Source organism: Uloborus diversus, chromosome 9, assembly GCF_026930045.1.
Source record: "Uloborus diversus isolate 005 chromosome 9, Udiv.v.3.1, whole genome shotgun sequence".
NCBI classification, from domain to species: domain Eukaryota; kingdom Metazoa; phylum Arthropoda; class Arachnida; order Araneae; family Uloboridae; genus Uloborus; species Uloborus diversus.
In genome coordinates this window covers 36,620,574-36,640,255 of record NC_072739.1, presented here as the reverse complement: position 1 = coordinate 36,640,255, position 19,682 = coordinate 36,620,574, and the positions used below count along the sequence as shown (strand labels likewise).

The 19,682-nt window shown below is 30.8% G+C and overlaps 1 protein-coding gene across 1 annotated transcript in view; it reads left to right on the top strand.

Moving 5' to 3' along the window:
- Positions 1-19,682, top strand: part of LOC129230160 (serine/threonine-protein phosphatase 2A 55 kDa regulatory subunit B beta isoform-like) — a 49,426-nt gene that overhangs the window by 3,332 nt on the left and 26,412 nt on the right. The window contains exons 2-5 of the mRNA XM_054864562.1: positions 2,244-2,366; positions 8,464-8,629; positions 11,952-12,242; positions 15,864-16,028. Coding sequence (XP_054720537.1) covers positions 2,244-2,366; positions 8,464-8,629; positions 11,952-12,242; positions 15,864-16,028 — 745 coding nt within the window. The remainder of the gene's footprint in view (positions 1-2,243; positions 2,367-8,463; positions 8,630-11,951; positions 12,243-15,863; positions 16,029-19,682) is intronic.

The window sequence follows — 19,682 nt, the reverse complement described above, 5'->3', positions numbered from 1 at the left end:
CTGTTAAATAGCCCTGAGACATCCTGAATGTGACTTCCAGAAATGAATCCAGAATTAGCTTCAAAACCTATTTTGATTTTGAAACTTAAATGAATTTTTACATTTCAAGCAAATAGTAGCTAATTTATGAACAGAATATTTATATTATTAGTTTACAAAAAAAAAAAGGTCATAAACGGTTTGGCATAATATAGACGAACGCACCAACAGTATTCGCATAAACTTTTTGGCTCTGCAGAATTTTTTTTCAAACTGCTAACATTAATAAAAATATAAATAAATGGAAAAACATAATTTTTATTAGTTTTAATTTAAAGGAATTTTTAAAAAAATCCCAGTTAATTTCTGTTAAAACCTTTCTCCAAAAGCCTTTTAAAGCACATGTGTGAACAAAAAATGGATTTGGCAGTTTTCTTCAGTTGGTGAAAAATAAGGACAAACTATATGTCATTGTAAAAAAAAAAAAAATTCAAAGTGCCTTTTTTTTGTGGCCTCTTTCATATTTGAATATAAATTTAATTCTTTATTCACAAGTCAGGGGTCTGTCCGGGAATTTTTACAAGGTCCGTTTTTTGTGAAAAATCAAATACTTTTGTCAAAAATGAATTAATTTTGTGAAAAATCAAATAATTTCGCAAAAAAAAAAGAACGTTAAAACGAAGTTTTAGAATTTAGAGATGGCACAAACTGCATCATTTAAACAAAAAGTTGAGTGTTTTTCTCTTTTATGTTTAGAATATCATTAAGGGGTGTTTTTCTAGTATTTAGCGGGGGGGGGGGGAGAGTAAAAGAGTTAATCATCCTTGTTAGCATCGAAAAATCAAACCCATATAATTTTCTCCCAAAATAAGTCAAACATCCCACCACACCCGTAAAAACGCAAATATTGACAAGGTGGCAAAATGATGAGAATATTTTCTAATCAAGTCATTATAAAGGTTTAACGCCAGACGTTAAGTGGCAATAATTTTGAAGTTGGTAACCCTGTCTGAAGCGCTCATATTTTTCTCCACCCTTTCTTTCCCTCTGCAGTTCTAAGTTCATTTCACTGATATACATATATATTACTATTATTATTGTTTATTAAATCATGAGCGGTGAGGAGGGAGGGGGAGTGCTTACCAACCTCGGATGGGAAAACTGAGTTGGCGGTGTATTTTAAGTATTTCTGCCTTAACCCTGGCTTTAGGGCAGTAACTTACTACAAAATACCTTAGCTTTGCCATCAATCTTTGAGTTAAACCCCACCATTGCTTCGGTCGCTCACCTGGTTAGCTAATTCTGCATTAGCTACCAGTTTGTTTGGCTCCCTTAAGAGATTTTTCGCCTCCAGCTCATGTGATTCCTATTCCGGGCTGATGAGTGCTAAAAAGCACGAAACTGCAGTCCTCGGATGGAAAAACTGAGCTGGCGGTGTATTTTAAGTATTTCTGCCTTAACCCTGGCTTTAGGGCGGTAACGTACTACAAAACAAGTATTATATTTATTTGGCAGTAGCAATTATGTATCGCTTGCAGGAGCATCATACGAGTGCCGATTTCTCTTTATTTGCAAAATTAGCAGATTTTGGATATGGTTCCATAAAGGTCTATTTTAACTTTAAAAAGGGTTTCAAAAAATATCGGTTTTATACACAGAAATATGTGTTATTTTGCTTTCAGATTTGCTCCTTCAATAAACAATTTGTGAACAATTCGTTCTTGTTTATCAGAATTTTGTGAAGGGTCCGTTTTGGTTGATCGGATTTTTGTGAAGGGTCCGTTAACAGAACCAAATATCCTCTGGCCAGACCCCTGCAAGTGTGAGTTAGGCAAAGTATTAACAGAAAATTTTCCAGTAAGGATTTGTGTTCAGAGAAAACTTTTCATTTTATCTAAGTCTGGTCATAAAAAATATTTAAAATAATTATAATTATTAAATGTTGATCAACTTAGTTTTACTTTTATTGCTCAAAAGAAAAAATATTGCATAAATCTTGGCTCAGAAAGATCTAGAGCATATTGTTTTTACAATCAAGAGTTTAGTGTAGAACTACAAGTCACAGCTCTAACAATTTATTTGTGCTAGCCCTTCAATGGTCTGAAATTGTTCATTCTTGCCCATTCCAATCTGGAGCTTATAAAATTAGAATGAAGATTTTTTTATATTTTCACACTTTAAATGTTTTTTTTATTTCAGAACTTAAGTTTAAATTATCGTTAAACATGTGTTTTAAAATGAATCCTTACATCTGTTTTTCTTAGTATTTCTCTCGCATTTATTCTTTAGCGGATATCATATCCTGTGTGGAATTTAATCATGACGGAAATCTTCTGGCCACTGGTGATAAAGGTGGAAGAGTTGTTATTTTTCAACGGGATCCACTGGTATGTTCTATCATGGTATTTTGCAATTGCTTTTAAACCTTTGAAAATATTTTCTTGTGATTTTCATCGTTAAAAAAAAGATAAGTCTTTTTTTTTTCTTTCTGTAGTTGAGGAGCTTAACATGCAATATCTCGAGTTGTTACCAACTCTTTCAATTTTGGCTCCTTTTTCAGCTCATTTCTCTAGACTCAAAAAAATTTCCATTTTTTTAAAAAATAAATATGATGTTTTGATGCATCAGTAAAATTTTTGCCATAAAACTTATTGCTTTGGGATTGTTCATTGTGGTATTTTACTGTACAAGATGATAAAAGCTGAAACTAATCTTCCCTCCTCGCTGATCATGTCATTAATCAAAATTCGCATTTTGCAAGATTTCTCTTCATGCACCTTGAAATCCATGTCAAATTCTGTTGATTGAAGGAGTTTAATTGTTTTTAAATCTCCCTCACTTTCCTTACTAAAATGTTTTTTTTATTGATCTTCCATTTCTAGAATGAATGTGAAAATGAAATATTAACTATATTAAAATGAATTAGTTTTTTTGAATGCATAAATTATTTTTAGTAAATTAAATATGAGTTCTGCTTGGTAATTACTTCATTTTTAGCCTACTTTCCCAGTAAAAGTCGGAAAAAGAAGAAAAGAGCATGAAAGAAGGCTTAATGCATCTTAAAAACATTGCGAAAAACAAAAAAAAAAAGGTCGAAAATAATCAAATAAGTATTGAAAAATTAACAATTGGAAAGTATGGTATTGAGGTAAGGAAAATCTCTGGAACTGATGTGATATACCCACCCTTGGCGACTTTTTCCTGTTGGCGCCAAGAAAGCGTCGCCAAGAAAACGATGTATGACGACACATGTCATGACATCGTTCTTAGCGATGCATTTTTAGCGCCGACAGGAAAAAAATCAGATAAAAAAACATGATCAAAAGCACTTCAGAACACAATATATATAAAAACAACATAAAAGCACAAACAAAAAACATCACGAATATATGCTTCAAAAAATGTACAGGGCCGGGGTTTTTTGTAAACATATTAAAATACAATGAAATAAATTATTGTATTAATTACAAGTCGAAATTAATGCATTAATTGTTTTTTCATCATTTCTCCGGGATACGAGCCCTCGGTCTCATAGTACTTTCGTAATGAGACCTCGGCTCGCCGGCCCTGCCTCGGTCTCATTACGAAAGTACTATGAGACCTCTGGCTCGCCAGGACCTCGCTCCGCTTGGTCCGTTATCCCTCCGACTGTTAATATACATTACAGTTGGAGTATGGTCACAATTATGTATATTTATGTATATTATGCATATTCATGTGTATGTACACCCAAGGGTGGCTCCTTCCGTTCAGTGTACAATAATGACACAGTTTTAAGTGTGAAATATGCACCATTATTGTGCAGATTTATTAATAAAATTCAGCATTTTTAAGAGTACAACCGAAAGAACTTTCAATTGTTAACATAAAATTCAGTACCTAAAGGAGGCACGTTAATGTCTAAATAATTCGTGGCATCGATAAGAATTAACTTTTAGAACAAAATAACCGAACTATTTTTGTAAAATTAATTAACATACAGTAAAAATAAAGTTAAAAGCTACAAGAACCCCTCAAGGATTTGTAAAAAACAAAGAATTTCCGAAGTGAGAATTTTTATGTGAATTCTAAAATAAAGAACTTACCTTTTTATGGTATAAATCCTCACACTCAGTCCAAAACAAAACATCATCTGACAATGGCGCGTTACAGATACACACCACGTTGGAGTTAACTTTTAATTAACCTTCAAGTTTGAAGAAACTGGCATTTTCTAATGTTTTTACTTCAAAACACAACTACTGAATCTAAACTAACACAAAATAAGCATTCCTGTAAGGTATATTGCACAAAAACAACACGTATCTCTCCTGCGTAAAACCAAGAACCCAAGTAAACAAGTTCGAACAAGTTTGCCTTCGCGTTGCCAACCGCAGGTTAGTTTCACCAGGGATGCCATGCTTAAAAACTTATCGCCTCATTGGCGAGAAAAATATTTCAATTTTGTGCAAAAAATCGGATGTCGCCAAATGGGGGGGGGGGGGGGGGGGGGGGTATATCACATCTGTACCAAATGTCTGTCTTTTGAGTGAATAGTCCGATTTGAACAATTTTTTTTTCTTCGAAAGCTCTCGGCGAGGACACCTTATTCCCACATTTTTTTTGATTTGAACAATTTTTTGTTAAATTTTCTCATTAGCGCCTACGAAGAAATTCAAAGCAAATATAAATCCTGAACTTAATGGCGAATTGGCTGCGAACAAACTTTGTAGGAAAAGCTGTTAATGAAGAACATGCTTAGAAAATAACTTTTTGATTTGACCAATTTTGAACAGTCCAAATCTCTTAACATTAGTGCCTACGGAGACATACAGACTCCGAACTCAGGCAGATATACTTGAAATAAATTTTGTTGTGAAATAGCTCTTGATTATCAATTCCTGACTCCAACTCTGAAAATTTTGAAGCATTTCACTCCGATTCCTGTGTCCAAAAATTAGTCGGATTCCGACTTCTTCTCTGACTTCGTAATTAGGACAAAATTTATACATGGAGAAAAAACTCTTTGAAATTTGACTCAAACTCCTGAGTCACAAAATTAGTCCGACTCCACAGAGTCAAACTTTAAGGGAAAATGACAGATTCCAACTCCGAGTCTTTGAATTAAAAACCTTCGACTCCCGAATCTGACTTTTGTATCCCAAATGAGATTAAATCCGGCTACGACTCCGCAGCCATATTTTTTACTATGAAATAATTATTGTTAATATGATTTGTTTTCATTTTCACTCTGAAGTTTTAATTTATGTATTCGGTTTTTGGCACAGAAATTCAGAGTCATTTATGTTTCTACATAAAGATATGTGCAGACATTTTTTTTTCCACAATGTAAATTATTTTTTTAAGTTCACATTGTTTTTATTTCTTTTTGGAAGTACATTAATCATTTGTAAAATAATTTTTTGGCAACAGGGAAAAACAATTTTTTTTTTTGTATGATGTATTTATTTTAATGGAACTTATTAATTTTCTTTTTTTACTCTCTCTCTCTCTTTGAAAGCTGTTACAGATTTTTTAATGGAAAAAATGTATTAGCTGCTTGTTTAAAAAGGTGCTGCTATTTTATTTGTTCGTTCATCTATTTTTTTCTTGCATCTAATTCTTTAGATGAGCAAGACATATTTTATATCTAGATATCAGATTAAAGTATTAAAAAAATATGTTTGAATTAATTTGCGATTTAGCTAATTTTGAGAATATTGATCAGATACTAGAAAGTCTATTTCTGGATGGAACTTGTTTGGTCTGTCAAAATTTATCTATTTGAAAACTTAATTTTCTTGAACTTTTAATGGAGATCTCTATTGTTTGAATTGAATTGTCTTAATTTCTACTCCGTATTTTTGGAAACATACCAACATCGAACATCTGCTTCATCAAAAATGCATGCCATTTCAATCCCATTGCATCCTGTAAATTTTTCAATCATTTTCAAAAGTTTGAGTTATTTTTTTCCTATGCTATTGTAAACTTGTCTATTAAATATCTTATTTTAATATTTTACATATTTAATTTGCATCATTGCTAACTTATTAGTATTGTTACTTGTTTTAAAGAGAAGCGAATTTAAAATAAGCACTTTGCTCTCATTTGTCTTCAAAATGAAATATGTTTGTATCATTATTTTCAATTTTTAATTGAATTCTGATAATTTACTTCTTGAACTTCTAAAAGTTCAAAAATATGTTACTTAAAGAAAGACAAGGGGAAATCAGCAAAAGAGAAAATTATTGAAATTGATTTGTATGCTAAAAGAAAGTAGTTGGTGAATCTAACAGGATTTGTATGATCCTTACAAACTTCTCTTTTAAGGATAAACAAATAAGGACCCTTAAAACTCCTGAATTTCACTATTATCTCCATACAAACTCCTAATTTTTTATTCTGCATATACATATCCTTAGAGATGTTCTTCAACCGATAATCCGGAGGGCTGAACTGTTTTCTGTGGGCGGTAAAACAAAAAAATCTATTTTATTCGAAAGTATTTAGGCAGAAAACTGACCTTCCCCTGCTAACTTTCCCATACACTTCTATCTTTTTAACCATCAAGACTTCAATGTCATTTATAATTGTGCAGTGGGGGCCCACCTAAAGGGGGGGGGGGGCATGGTGCAGACTGCAGCATTGAAATTTGGGAGGGGGGATGTTTTGGGTGGTGTTTTTCTAATTTTTTTGGGGGAAGGGGCATCGCTGCCATGTGGGCTGGCCTGTCTGTCCTGATCAGATTATAAAAGCCTTTAATACTTAGATATTAGAAGTTGACAGCAAACAAAATTATTGATACTGAATGTTTCACTCATGCAGATTTGAAGTACTTACACATTTAAAGAATTATTTGCTCTCCGGATTTGGACAAAAGACTTCCGCTTTTAGCCAAATCTCCCATTCTGCTACTTAACAATTTATTCCTCGCTATTAAAAAAAGAAAAAATGTTATTGCTGTCAATAAATTTTCTAAATTTTAAAACTTTCGTTTAATGTTTTATTTTTAAGCAAAAATTTTGGAGACTGGTGTCATCAGTTAACTACAGTGGCTTTTGGTATTTTACTATGTGAGTAAATGATATTAGAGTCCTCTCCCTCATCACAAACATCAATTATTGTATTAATCATAACTATTATATCTTCAGATTTCACTTTCTTTTCTACTGATATCAGCAGCAAGTTGCCTTTATAGATCTTCCAAGTGAATCAATGCAGAAATGAACTACTAAACAGGGTTGCCACACACCTGGAAAACATGGAAAACCTGAAATTGTCAAGGAAAAGGAAAATCTCCTAAAATGGTCAGGGAAATGTCATGGAAAATCATATATTATTGAAATTTCTGGAAATGTCAGGGAATTCATTCCCTATTTCTTGATCGAAAATGCTGATGTAGGGTAAATGTTGCGTTTCAGGTATGTAGATTTTCCTGATAGTATAGGCGAGAGAAAAGAAATGCAAGCTCATTTTAGAGGACTGAATGTAAAAAGGTTACAAAAAAAAAGAAAGAAAAGAAATATCTATACGAAAATAATAAATTTCTGATTTTTGTCATTAGATTTTACTTTGCTTCTAAAAAAAAAACATTAGAAATTACTAGTATTTTCTGCAATGCATCTTTGGCCTTATTAGTATTTTAAGGGCCTTCATTCTGCTTTTTTTTTTTTTTTTTTTCATGCTGTGAATAATGTTTATAAAAATTTAAAGTCTCAAATTTTTGCTTTTAGAGGTTAAAACATTTTTTGGAAACATGCCAACATTGAAACTGGCTTTGCCGAAAATTGATTAGTGTGTTTTGAGATTTCAGTCCCTTTGTAATCAATGTAATTAAGTTTTTGTTTGTCTTAACCTAACTCAAATATAGATTACAATTATTGATAATTTTTAAGCATTATTTGGTTCATAAAGTAGGTTTATTTATATTAAAAAATATGTTGCATTGTTTATTTAATAACGTAAGTTGGCATTCATTAACCTGGAACTTTTTCTAAAAGCGCCTGGAAAACCTGGAAATGTCAGGGAATTTCATTCTTGAACTTTGGTGGCAACCCTGCTAAAGCTTTAAGAAAGAATTGAATGGAGGGGGGGGAGGGAAGCTTGAAATTGATACAAAAATCAAACATAAGCTTCACGAAAACTTACTTTGTTTGGAAGTTTCAATCCTGTTGCATCCTGCAAATATTTCAAATATAACTCTAATTTTTTTTAACAAGCTGAAGGCAGAAGCTGTTGGTATATTGCGTATTTAATTTCCTGCAAAAGTAGATAACTGATTTTTGAAAATATCAAAAATGACTTCTGTTGGGCATGATATTGCATTGAGATCTCGCAATGCTCTTAAAACATCAACTGGTGTTTTTTTTCTTTTATCCTAAGTGATAATTAATAAATTGTTTTTTTTTAAGTGATAGGATTGTTGATTTTGTTATTTTGATGTTTTTAAAAACAGCTGTGTTATTGCTTTGTGTACCAAAAGTAACTTTTCTTTTCTTTCAGTCCAAATTATCTATACCAAAACGAGGTGAATATAATGTATATAGTACTTTTCAAAGCCATGAACCAGAATTTGACTATCTGAAAAGTTTGGAAATAGAGGAAAAAATCAACAAAATTAGGTGGTTAAAACGAAAAAATCCTGCTCATTTCCTTCTGTCTACGAATGGTAAGTTTTTTATTCAGTACTTCTAGTTTTGAATTTGGTATCTAGCAATAAAGACTCATCATTTTGGTTAACAAATCTTGTCGGATTTTTTTTTGTTTTGCTAATAGGATAGTTGCCTTAATCTATATATATTAAAGAAAGTCATGTTAGTTACACTATTTATAATTCAAGAACGGCTGAACCGATTTGGCTGAAAATTGGTGGGGAGGTAGCTTAGAACTAGGAGACAGACAAAGGATAGTTTTTATCCTGTTCAACCTCGTTCCCAAAAAATTTGTAATTGCAAATTAATCGTTTAGTTCTATGAGTTCCTAATAGATGGCGCAGTAAGTTAACTCGACTGATGGCTGGCCGATAGTGTCCATAGCTATGCAATTGTGTTACTGTTGTGGTTAGCGAACTCCTTTTAGATTGCGTTTTTTTTCCTATATTCAGGTACATTGATCATTGCATTGTCAGGGTAGTTTGATTTTTTAGGATTTTTCTATTGAATTTTGTTTTTGTTCTTATAGTTGGAAGTTAGTTACTTATCTAAGTAAATAATTTGATTTGTCGTATTATTCAATTGGCTTTGCTCTTCATAACATTTTTGTTACAGTACTAGAAAGTTGGCCGTCAAGGTATGAGGGGTGAAAATTACTTCTACTCTTCTGCATTTTAACGAAGCAGTTGTCTGTTTGGTGATATTTTGATAATTGAAATTTTAACCCTAACTCCAGTAGTTTAACCCTAAACTCCAGTAGATAGCTTTAAGTCTGTGCTTCAGTGGCAGAAGAACGTAAGTCACACTAGGATAATTTTACGGGAGAAGGGAAATTTTTTTTTCTGGCCAATGCAAAGGATGGGACTCGCTCTCTTTTAACCGTGGTAAAAAAATTGAAAAGGATTTTTTCTTAAGAATTACTTTCACTTGGCTCAATGCGGGAATAGGCTTCTACATACAAAACACTAATAAACAGAAAATCGCAATTTTTGGACTTATGTCCTTTTAACTGTGAGGTACAAAATAGCTGACCACTTTTTTGTTTATTCACTGTCCTAAAATCGTAAAACAGTTAAGTGGGGATATTTTATAGTTGAAATTGTAACCCTAAATTCCAGTAGGTATCGTTCGTTACTTTTTTAAAAAAGCAGTTGTAGTAAGGTACATTTGGTAGTAAAGTGTTTGTAGTTGTATTTCGCTACAAAAGAAAAAAAAAATCTGATTGATCACTGGTTTTAATGCATGTGAGTATATTGATTTTTTTTTTTGCCATTGCATAGAGTAGTAGGGTGATTCTACTGTAAAAAAAATTGTACACTATTTTTCTCTTCAATGTTCTTTTTCATTTGCTCAGCATCAAAAAATCAAACATAGGTTAATATTACCTTATTTTACATACTCATATAAAGCAATTACATGCACAATATAATTGTTAGAGATGCACTGAATACTATATTTTGCCGAATACCAAGTACTTGATTAAACCTTAGTAATTGTTATGATTGTATCTTTATTTTGTGCCAATATAAAATATTCACCTCCTTTGTGTTTTTGTGTAATGAAAATGCTTTTCCTTTTAATTTCTAAATTAATGTTAATATAATTATTACTCTAAATGATTAAAAAATAAATCTTTCCTAAGGTAAAAGCAAATTACTGTAGTAAATGGCTAATTTGGTTTATGTTTAAATTCTACACAACTTGATGATTTATTTATCTCTTGACCTATGATTTGATAACTGATAATCATAGTAACAGTAACATGTTATTTTAGAATGTTGCATTTATAATTCCCAAACACAAGTTGCTTAAAATATCATTACATTTATTCAAGGGTTTATATTAAAGGGTTGCTATTTTAGTCTCCTTAGTAATAGAACAAATGATAATAACACCTGATAATTTAGCATCTGAGTGCTTTCTTTAACATTAAAATTAGTTTGAATGTGACAGTATTAGTAAGTAACAATTTGAATTCTTTTTATGCTATGTAACTAAACTATAACTTTTATTCATTGCATAAATAATACATTTTTTACCAGTTGTAAAATCTGTTTACTATTGGATTGCTGAATATTACTGTATTTGGCCAAACCAAATATTCAATTTTGATTGCCAAATATGCAGAATACCGAATATTTTGTGCATCTCTAATAATTAGTAGGTAATTATTATTAATTTAATAAAACTTTTAATGTGTGACGATTCAAGATTTCAGTTGTCATATATGTTACAAGTTTTATAAAATTAATAATTAATTATAAAACAATAAGTGATTATGTTGTGCATGTAATTGTTTTATAAGAGTAAAATAAAATATTTTTTACTAATGCTTGATTTTCGATAGTGAGCTAATGGAAAATTACTTTAAAAAGAAAAAATAGTGTAAAAATGTCATACACATTATTATGGAATCTCCCAGTATCTTTTACCTATTTTACAGATGATCCAAGGAATTTGCATATCTGCGATTACAGTTCCACTCTGTTCTTTGGATAATCAGGAGTTAACTGTAATTTAATTTTTGGTGGAGAATGTATTGAATTTCAGCTAAATTCACTCTTAATTATTCAATTTTTCATTTAGAGTGTGTTACATTTTTATAACTTACCAAATAGCTTATATCTCACTTCATACTCAACTCCATACTGCAGTGGGCAGGTAAACGGCAGTATCTGCAGAAATGAGTTTTCAAGACATTTGAAGAAATGGGAGTTGGATTCAAAATTAACAATAAGGAAATGTTGAAATTGGATTTTTTTCGTGCCTTTTTTTCAGCGAAGCCAAACAAGCAAGCTTGTGCAATGAAACTAACTTACAATAGATGACAAAAATGCAAAAAAATTCAAAAATGAAGAATTTGCAGTGACTGCCCTTTAGTTACCCGCGGCAGCACACTCAAGATATTTAAAATCATAATAGATAATGCATTTAAAGTGAAATATGTGACTTATGAGATATCTATATACCTATTGTTAAATCTCATGCTTTTTTTTCTACAAAGGTTGCTTTAATTCAAACTTTTCAGAGACATAAGGAAAGCATAACTTATATGGTTTCCACTTTGGTTTTCTCAAAGCACTAATTTAGACAATTATATTGTGAAAAAAGTTTTTTGTTGAAAAAATTGCATTCTATGAGTCATGGAGAGTTAAAAGCAGAAGTAATAGGAAATTAAGAAAAGTCATTGGTTGTCAAAACTTAGTATGCAGCAGATTCCCCATAAAAACCTTACAATGTTAGACTTATGTGTTAAAAAATGATTTTTTTTCTGTTTTATTCTGATCTTCATTTTTGTTTTCGAATTTCTTTATACTAACAAACTTAATTTCTTTTCAGATAAGACAATTAAGTTATGGAAAGTGTCAGAACGAGATAAGCGGATTGATGGTTATAACCTTAAAGATGATACTGGTCACATGAAAGATCCACTTTCAGTAACTAGTTTGCGAGTTCCAGTTGTTAGGCCTATGGAATTAATGGTAGAAGCTAGCCCTAGGAGAATTTTTGCAAATGCTCATACGTATCATATAAATTCCATTTCAGTAAATAGTGATCAGGAAACTTATCTCTCTGCTGATGACTTGCGTATAAATTTATGGCACTTAGAAATCACAGACCAAAGTTTTAGTATCCTTTTGGCTTCAAAGTGGAAATATTTCAATAGTTTCTTTTTTGAATTTTAATTTTGAAATGAATTTTAATTTCATCATTTGTTTTATCTATAAAGTTTCTCTAAGCGTTACTGTAAGGCAATATTTATGTGTTCTTCTAGGGGCTGGAGTGAAACGAGGTACAAATGAAAGCAACTAATAATCTTAGCATTACTTTTATTTTTGCTGTAGTAAACCGAAGAATGCAACTTTATTCCAATATTAATTTTAAGTTTTTTTTTTTTATGAAGTAGCAAAAATTATTTGAATGTTAAGCAAAATAGTTATGTAAGTGAAATAAACCATACCTTTATTGTACACCCTGAGTTCTTATTTCTAATATATATGTCCAATATTAATCTAATTATATTAAACTGTTACATATCGTAGATACAGTGCTTCATTGAGATTCTAATCTGAGCTATAACAGTAAGTTATCCTATTGTTGCTTTGAGGCAAGGATATATGTACATGCAGAATTAAGCTAAAAAGATCCTTTACCTTCTTTAAACATTCCATTGATTATTGCATTATAAACTGAACCGAGCTCAGGAAATATTTTTTCACTTGTATTTTGGGAAATAAAATAAGCTTTGAGTTTATTGATACAGTTTATTGCATAAAGGTAGATAGTCTTGCTTTGTCCATTCCTGAGAAATTTAACCCCTTTTGAAAAACAACATGTAAATGATATTTCGCGATGTACAAACAATGCACTTATGCATTATAATGAATAGGAATTAAACCGGGACTTTTTGAAAACAACATTTAACTGCTGAAGATGTATAATTGAGAGACTTATAAATGATGCTTTACTATACTTAATAAAAATTGACTGGGGATTCTTTATGTAGCAAAAAATGTATTTAAAAATAATATATATACTAGATACAGTTAAGTCCGCTTATTAGAATATCAAATAAACTAATATCCCGCTCAGTGTAATACATTTTCAATGTAACAAACCATTGATGTCTATTACTTTAATCCTGTTTTATGGAATATCCTGCTTATTAGAATACTTTTTCGTGGAAAGTAAGTTATTTCATTTAGTGAGTTCGACTGTATAAAAAACAGTGAAATACGTTTTACACGAAACTGGTTAACATGAAAAAACAGTTTAACAGGAAGTGATACAGTGGTCTAGAGAGTATACTGTACCTTCAATGGAAAACTTAACTAGAATTTCTTTTAATATGAAATTTTTTTTTCGGTCCCTTCAGTCTGGTGTTATAAGTTTTCCTTCCAGGGTAGGTCTATATGTCTCTGTATTCTGCTGAAAGATGCAGATTTCATAGCACTCCATCTTGGGGTTTTTTCCCCTTTTGGGTAGAAAGTTATCAGTTATTTTTTTATTTTCCTGTTTTTACTCTTTTTGAATTGACCAAAATTATCCTAAGGGGTTTTTTTACTTATTCATTTTCATTAATTTCAACAGTTGGTTGTAGTAGTCTTATATCTGTAGTTAAAATTGAGCCACAGTGGTTATAAAATGTATTTTTTAATGAACTTAAAGTATAATCAATTCAGTAAAGAAAGCTTATTATTAATTAAATGAGTACAGGGGTAGAAATTAAGAAAAATAAGTCACTAGCCCAACGGACCAGTAACTACGAAATTTTACTGGTCCATACACAATTTTAGTGGTCCATTCTTGTGTCCTGGTTTTAAATAAGAAGCAATTATAGAAAAAAATACAAAATCTGTACAACAAAATTATTATGATAAAGAGAATCAATTAGCTGTTTTCAACAAAATTGTCTGAGTGACTGGAGAAGAGAAGAAAAAAGATTTCTTTTTATTAATACTAGCCCAGGAAGTAAAGCAAGAAAGTTTATTTATATCGTCGCTTTGGAAGGAAGGCAATAGGGTGGCAAAAACAATATGTTATAGCAACGTACCTAACATAGGTGACACCTGGTCCTGGAGAGGTAATTTGTAGCAACACCAAATTTTGAAATTTGTAGTCCTAAAAATGCTTTTTAGCTTTATATTTTTCAAAAACTTGCTATTTCACTTAAAGTGTCAACCCCCAGACGGGTAACACCTAGGGTGGTTCACCTCCCCCTCCCCCCATAGCAACAACCACTGTTTATCGTGCTGTAGAACTTTATTTTTTCTTCAAAAGAAAACCTAAATATTGTAATTAAAGGTGCAAACATTCTCTCCACAGTTTCAACAAATGATGTTAACAGTTTTTAAAAAGAAAACAGGAATAAATTTTTACTGGTCCAATAGACCAGCAAAATTTATATTCTACTGGTCCGATGGATGTTTTTGTGGTCTGGGACCAGTGGACCACTGTTAATTTCGAGCCCTGGAGTAGGCATGAAAATCTGAAAGTAATAGTGTTTGAGTTCAATATTATATGCAAAGTAATCCCATATAATTTGTTTTGCATTTATTTTGTGTATTGAAGAACAAAGAAAGAAATTGTTTATTTCCATCTCTTGATACAGTTTATTACAATACACGTTTATAATCTCATATAGTAACTTTTATTGCATGTAGTTTGTGTGATGAAAAAATAATGAAGTAAAATTTCAATCTTGTGATTCAGTTTATTAAGGGCTTTCCAAGAATTAATATCAGTTTAAGTTAATATTTCTTTTGTATACTGTTCTTGATCATCTTATATTTTGTGATTACATTCTAACAGCTACTTTAGTGTAGAAACATTTCATGTTAAAATATTCATGTACTGTCCAAATTGCAAAAGACATACAGGGGGTAAAAATGATCACAGTTTTAGTGAAAAATAAATGAAATGAGTGGACGTTAATCTGCGATCACAATGAAGTCAAACAAAATGAAAATTCAAGTTTGGAAAGTATTTAGTGAAAAAGAAATTGTAAAAAAAAAAGTCTGGCATGTATTCAGAAATCTCATCGACAAATAAGGACATTTGATTCAGTTAAAGAGAACATATATTGTAATTAGTAGTACCATGGATTGACCCACTGACTGTTGGTCATTAGAGTTAGTTATTTCCACCCTCCTGGAAGCAGATTGTATTCATATGCCCACATACAGTATAAGTTAGATTTAACAGCACCAGATTTAATGATTTTCTCAATTCAATGATTCATTTCACTGTCACCGGCCGGATTTGACTACATTAAATTTCAATGTCTATGCTCCTTAATTTAATGATATCCTTGATTTAAAGATAACTTTTTTCAGTACCTTGACAATCGCCAAATTGGGGTTATACTGTACTTATTTTGGGAAATGTGATTTAAAATATTAATAAAAGCCAATTTTGTGATACCTAAATATTATTAAAACCTTTCGCTAAATATTTTTTAATCTTAAAACATGTGCATGCTGCATTTTTTACAAACTGGTTCCTTAGTGTTTCTGTGCGAAATGCAAATATAAATATTTTACTTCTTAACCTGTTAAATCATCTGACTCAATATGCATAACTATATGGATGTCTGATGTCTTTTCATCCAAAAAGCAGAGCTTTTTATGCGTTGAGAAAAGGAGATCCTGGTAACCACTTATCATGTTGTATCGCTAACTGTTACTGTTTTTACTTATGTCTAGCTTCAGTTTCTTCTTACTGTTTCATAATCCTTAACAATACATTTAGATATTGTTGATATTAAACCTACAAATATGGAGGAACTTACTGAAGTTATTACAGCAGCTGAGTTTCATCCTTCTCAATGTAATGTTTTTGTGTATAGTAGTAGTAAAGGAACTATTCGTCTTTGTGATATGAGAGCAGCTGCACTTTGTGACCAGCATGCCAAATGTAAGTTTCATAGACTTTTTCTATTATGAAAAAAAATAAAATAAATTAGTTTACTGTAGATAGAATGAGTAACCAGGGAAAAGGGAAACAGTAGGTACCATTTTTTGCTTGGTTAACTACCTAAAATTTCATTGAGTCACATTTCTCTACCTTTTGAGAAACTTGAAATTTTGGCCAAAATTGAAAATGTTCCCTTTTTCCTGGCATCAGGCTCGGGGAAATATTTGACGAAAGTACCTGAAAAATTCTGAAAATGTGAAACAAAGCAAATGTAAGCAGGACAAAACGATTTCTACTTTCTAAGTGAGTTCCTTACTAAAATTCATTCTCTATAAATATATTTTTCTGTGTAATATTAAACAACTTTATCCTGAACTATAATTGCTATAATCTTATCATGCATTATATCTAAAGAACAATATATTCATTGATTATTCGTGAAGGCTGGAAGGGGAAATTACAAGAACTCTTAAGGATCTAGTCAATGGAGCTTCGAGTTATTGAGACTTGACTACAATTGAAAACAATCACTTGATCATTATCAAAATATAGATTTCATTTCAGTTGAAAATGTAATGGAATTTTTTTGTGTCAATTGTTTTAATTTTAAGCTGTAAAATTTTTTTCACACCGTAAACAAGTTCTGGAAAGCGTTGAACTGTGCCTCTAATTTTTTTTAAACGAATTTGTACATTTTTGAACTGCTCCTAGTTAAATACAGCAGCACTCTAAATGTGTTTTTTTCATTAACCTAAAGCAAATAAATACATAAAATGTTTTAAGTTTACAAAATTGTGTGAAAGTTAATAAGTATTTGATGTTACATAAGTATTTGATGTTCAAGCTCATAACGTGGTTTGGAGTGAAGTATAAATAATTGTTGGATTGTATCTTCCGTCTCAGCTTAAAGCCTCCAACTAATTGTAATCCCATTGCAGGCATTTTCTTAGGTACTTTATTGGCAATCATGTATTGCAGGAGTTTTCAACCTGGGGGGCGTGCTCCCCTGGGAGGGTGGTAGAACAATTTCCTGGGGAGGTATGAGTTTTTTTATTAAATAATATTAAAAAAGGTGTCAATTCCTTTTTTTTTCTTTTGAGTTTCTCAATCCAGTTTTCTTCCACAAAACTTTCCGTCTTTAACATATGTGGAATCAAAATAATGTTCATGGAAGGTATTTTCACTCAAAAACTTGTGATTGGCAAACAGTAGCAGTAAGTTCACCACTACTGAGCAAACAAAATATCCACACACCTGGAAAGTTAGACATGCATGGATTTCAGCCATGATTGAAAATGGTCATGGAAAGTCATGGGTTTCAACAAAAAATGCTCCAAAATCATAGAAACTGACAATTTGTTATGTTTTTTATATTCTAGAGCATATATACTTACAGAATTTTACAGATCAGGTGTAAAATTTGTGCAACTTGTCCGTATCTTACACTTTTAAACATCAGTTCTGATTTCTTACGCATTCTTCCACTTCTACAGTGGATGCCACGTTTTTGAATCACGTTTGTTTTATAATAGAGTTTTGATTCCATAAGCGGCTAATTCAGTGAAGCTGGATTTTGTCCACTATATAAAGCTCGCTTGTTTTTACTGAGTGTTTCTACTGCTTGGGCATTAATAATTTTGTTTTTAGCTTTATTTTTAGCCCTCATTGTGTAGTAGAGGAGTTAAACATTCTATGCTTTTAATTTTGCTGTGCTCATTCAAAGATAGTAATTATATTTGCATCCGAACTAATTCAAGAGACTCGCAAAAAATATCATTTCACCAGTGTCTTAAACTAAAGATTGAAAATAACATTGGTGATAAAAATTAAGGATTTATAGGTCAGCGATAGAATATAGAAATCGGGGAAAATTCATTGGTAAAACTTTAAATAAGTTGAAAAATGTTGTAATTTACACAAAGTCGGGCACTTTTTCAATATAGTTGTCTATCCTAAGACTTAGGTGATTGTATCAGGTAAGTTAATTAAATGTTTTTTTTCTCATTATTTATTTATTTAGATATTAAACATAATTTTAGTGATTTATTATTGGTAGATGAGGTTTTTTTTAGAAAAGCGTTAGCTTTTGAAAGAGATAAATGTTGCATTCTTTATTTGTTTTTAAACTAAAATATATATTTAAAAAAATTCAAAAGTTAAAGAAAAAAAAACTAAAACCAGCAAAACAATTTGCTGTTCACCAGTAGTTTTACAGTGGATTATTGCATATCATGTCAGATTTTGCAGAAAAAAAGTAATAAGTTTATTTGTATGTAAATTCTTACCCATTGAAAATGTTCAAATGATTTTTTGGAAACCTGTATCATTGTTAAATGCTATAGATTTATAAATGTATGTCCTTGGTAGCAAAATATTAAATGTAAATCTTTAATCATTTCATGCATATCACTAGCCGTTGTAGCATGAATGGTCTTTTAACAGGGTGGTGACAGATCAGGGAGATCAGGGAAAAGTCAGGGAACTTTATTAATCAGGGAAAAGTCAGGGAAATATCAGGGAATTTTGAAAAAATAAGAAAAAATCAGGGAAAATTGATTTTCTGAAGAAAAAAAATGTTTTTTTTTTATTTACAAAATTAAGTACTCTAATTCCCTACACATTTTCCACCAATTATCTGTTCAAAAAAAAGTAAAATTAATGAGGTGCGATTATACACTGCCGCATATTTGTTCATCTTTTTTCCTCAACGTCAAAGTATTGAATCTTACTTATTAACCACAGGATGAACTTCCTAAGATTGCTTCTGTGCCTGTTAGGTTGTTTATTTTACCTATCTTGAAATTTCCTTTTACACTTTCAATGCTGCGTAAAATAAACAACCATACAGGCAAACAGGAAGCCTTCATTAATGCCTTAGCTCCGTTGCCTTTATTCCATTGTCTCGAAGTAAATAGCGTACTTACTGTAATCACGATTTCAAGAAGAAATCTTTGGTTTTTGAATTAATACTATAAAAGCTTAAAAGTTATTACTTCTTCGCGTTTTTACTTTGTTTTTTGCCGTTATACTATTTGTTGTCACCACCGATTATAAAAGTTTTCTTTTCTTCAGACTTAAGTGATTCTTTAATTTTATAACCAAGTTGTATTCTTCTTTTATACATTTTGAAATTAACTAATTGCTTTTTTTTTCTTTTCTTTTTTTCTTTCTTGCATTTGAAAGTTGTTTGTTACAAAAACAATCTAAGATTTTTTTTTGTTACATACTGAAATCATTTGAAATAGAGTAAACTTGTGTACTTAAGTAAATATCTTTTTTTTTTTTAAATTGATAAAATGCTGTATTCATTCATTAAAACCTATGTTCTTGATTAGAGAAAAGCTCCCTATGAATGAATGTCAAATGGTTTCATCTGCTTTGCATAAATATGTCAATTACTTATATAAGAATAACTACATTACTTCTATTCTTTCACTATTATTTGTCATTCTTGCAACGATTATTATACTGTTTGAAAACTTTGTTCAAAATAATTTCAAATACCTTTTTAGTTCTCTCAAAAATAAACATATGTTTTTAAGAGTAATTTTAATAGTTTCTTAAAATTCCTATGCTAAGTGATTTCTGGAAGTAAAGTATTTTTTTTAATTTTCTATAATCTTTCCATGTAGAAAAATTTAATATACTGTTTTG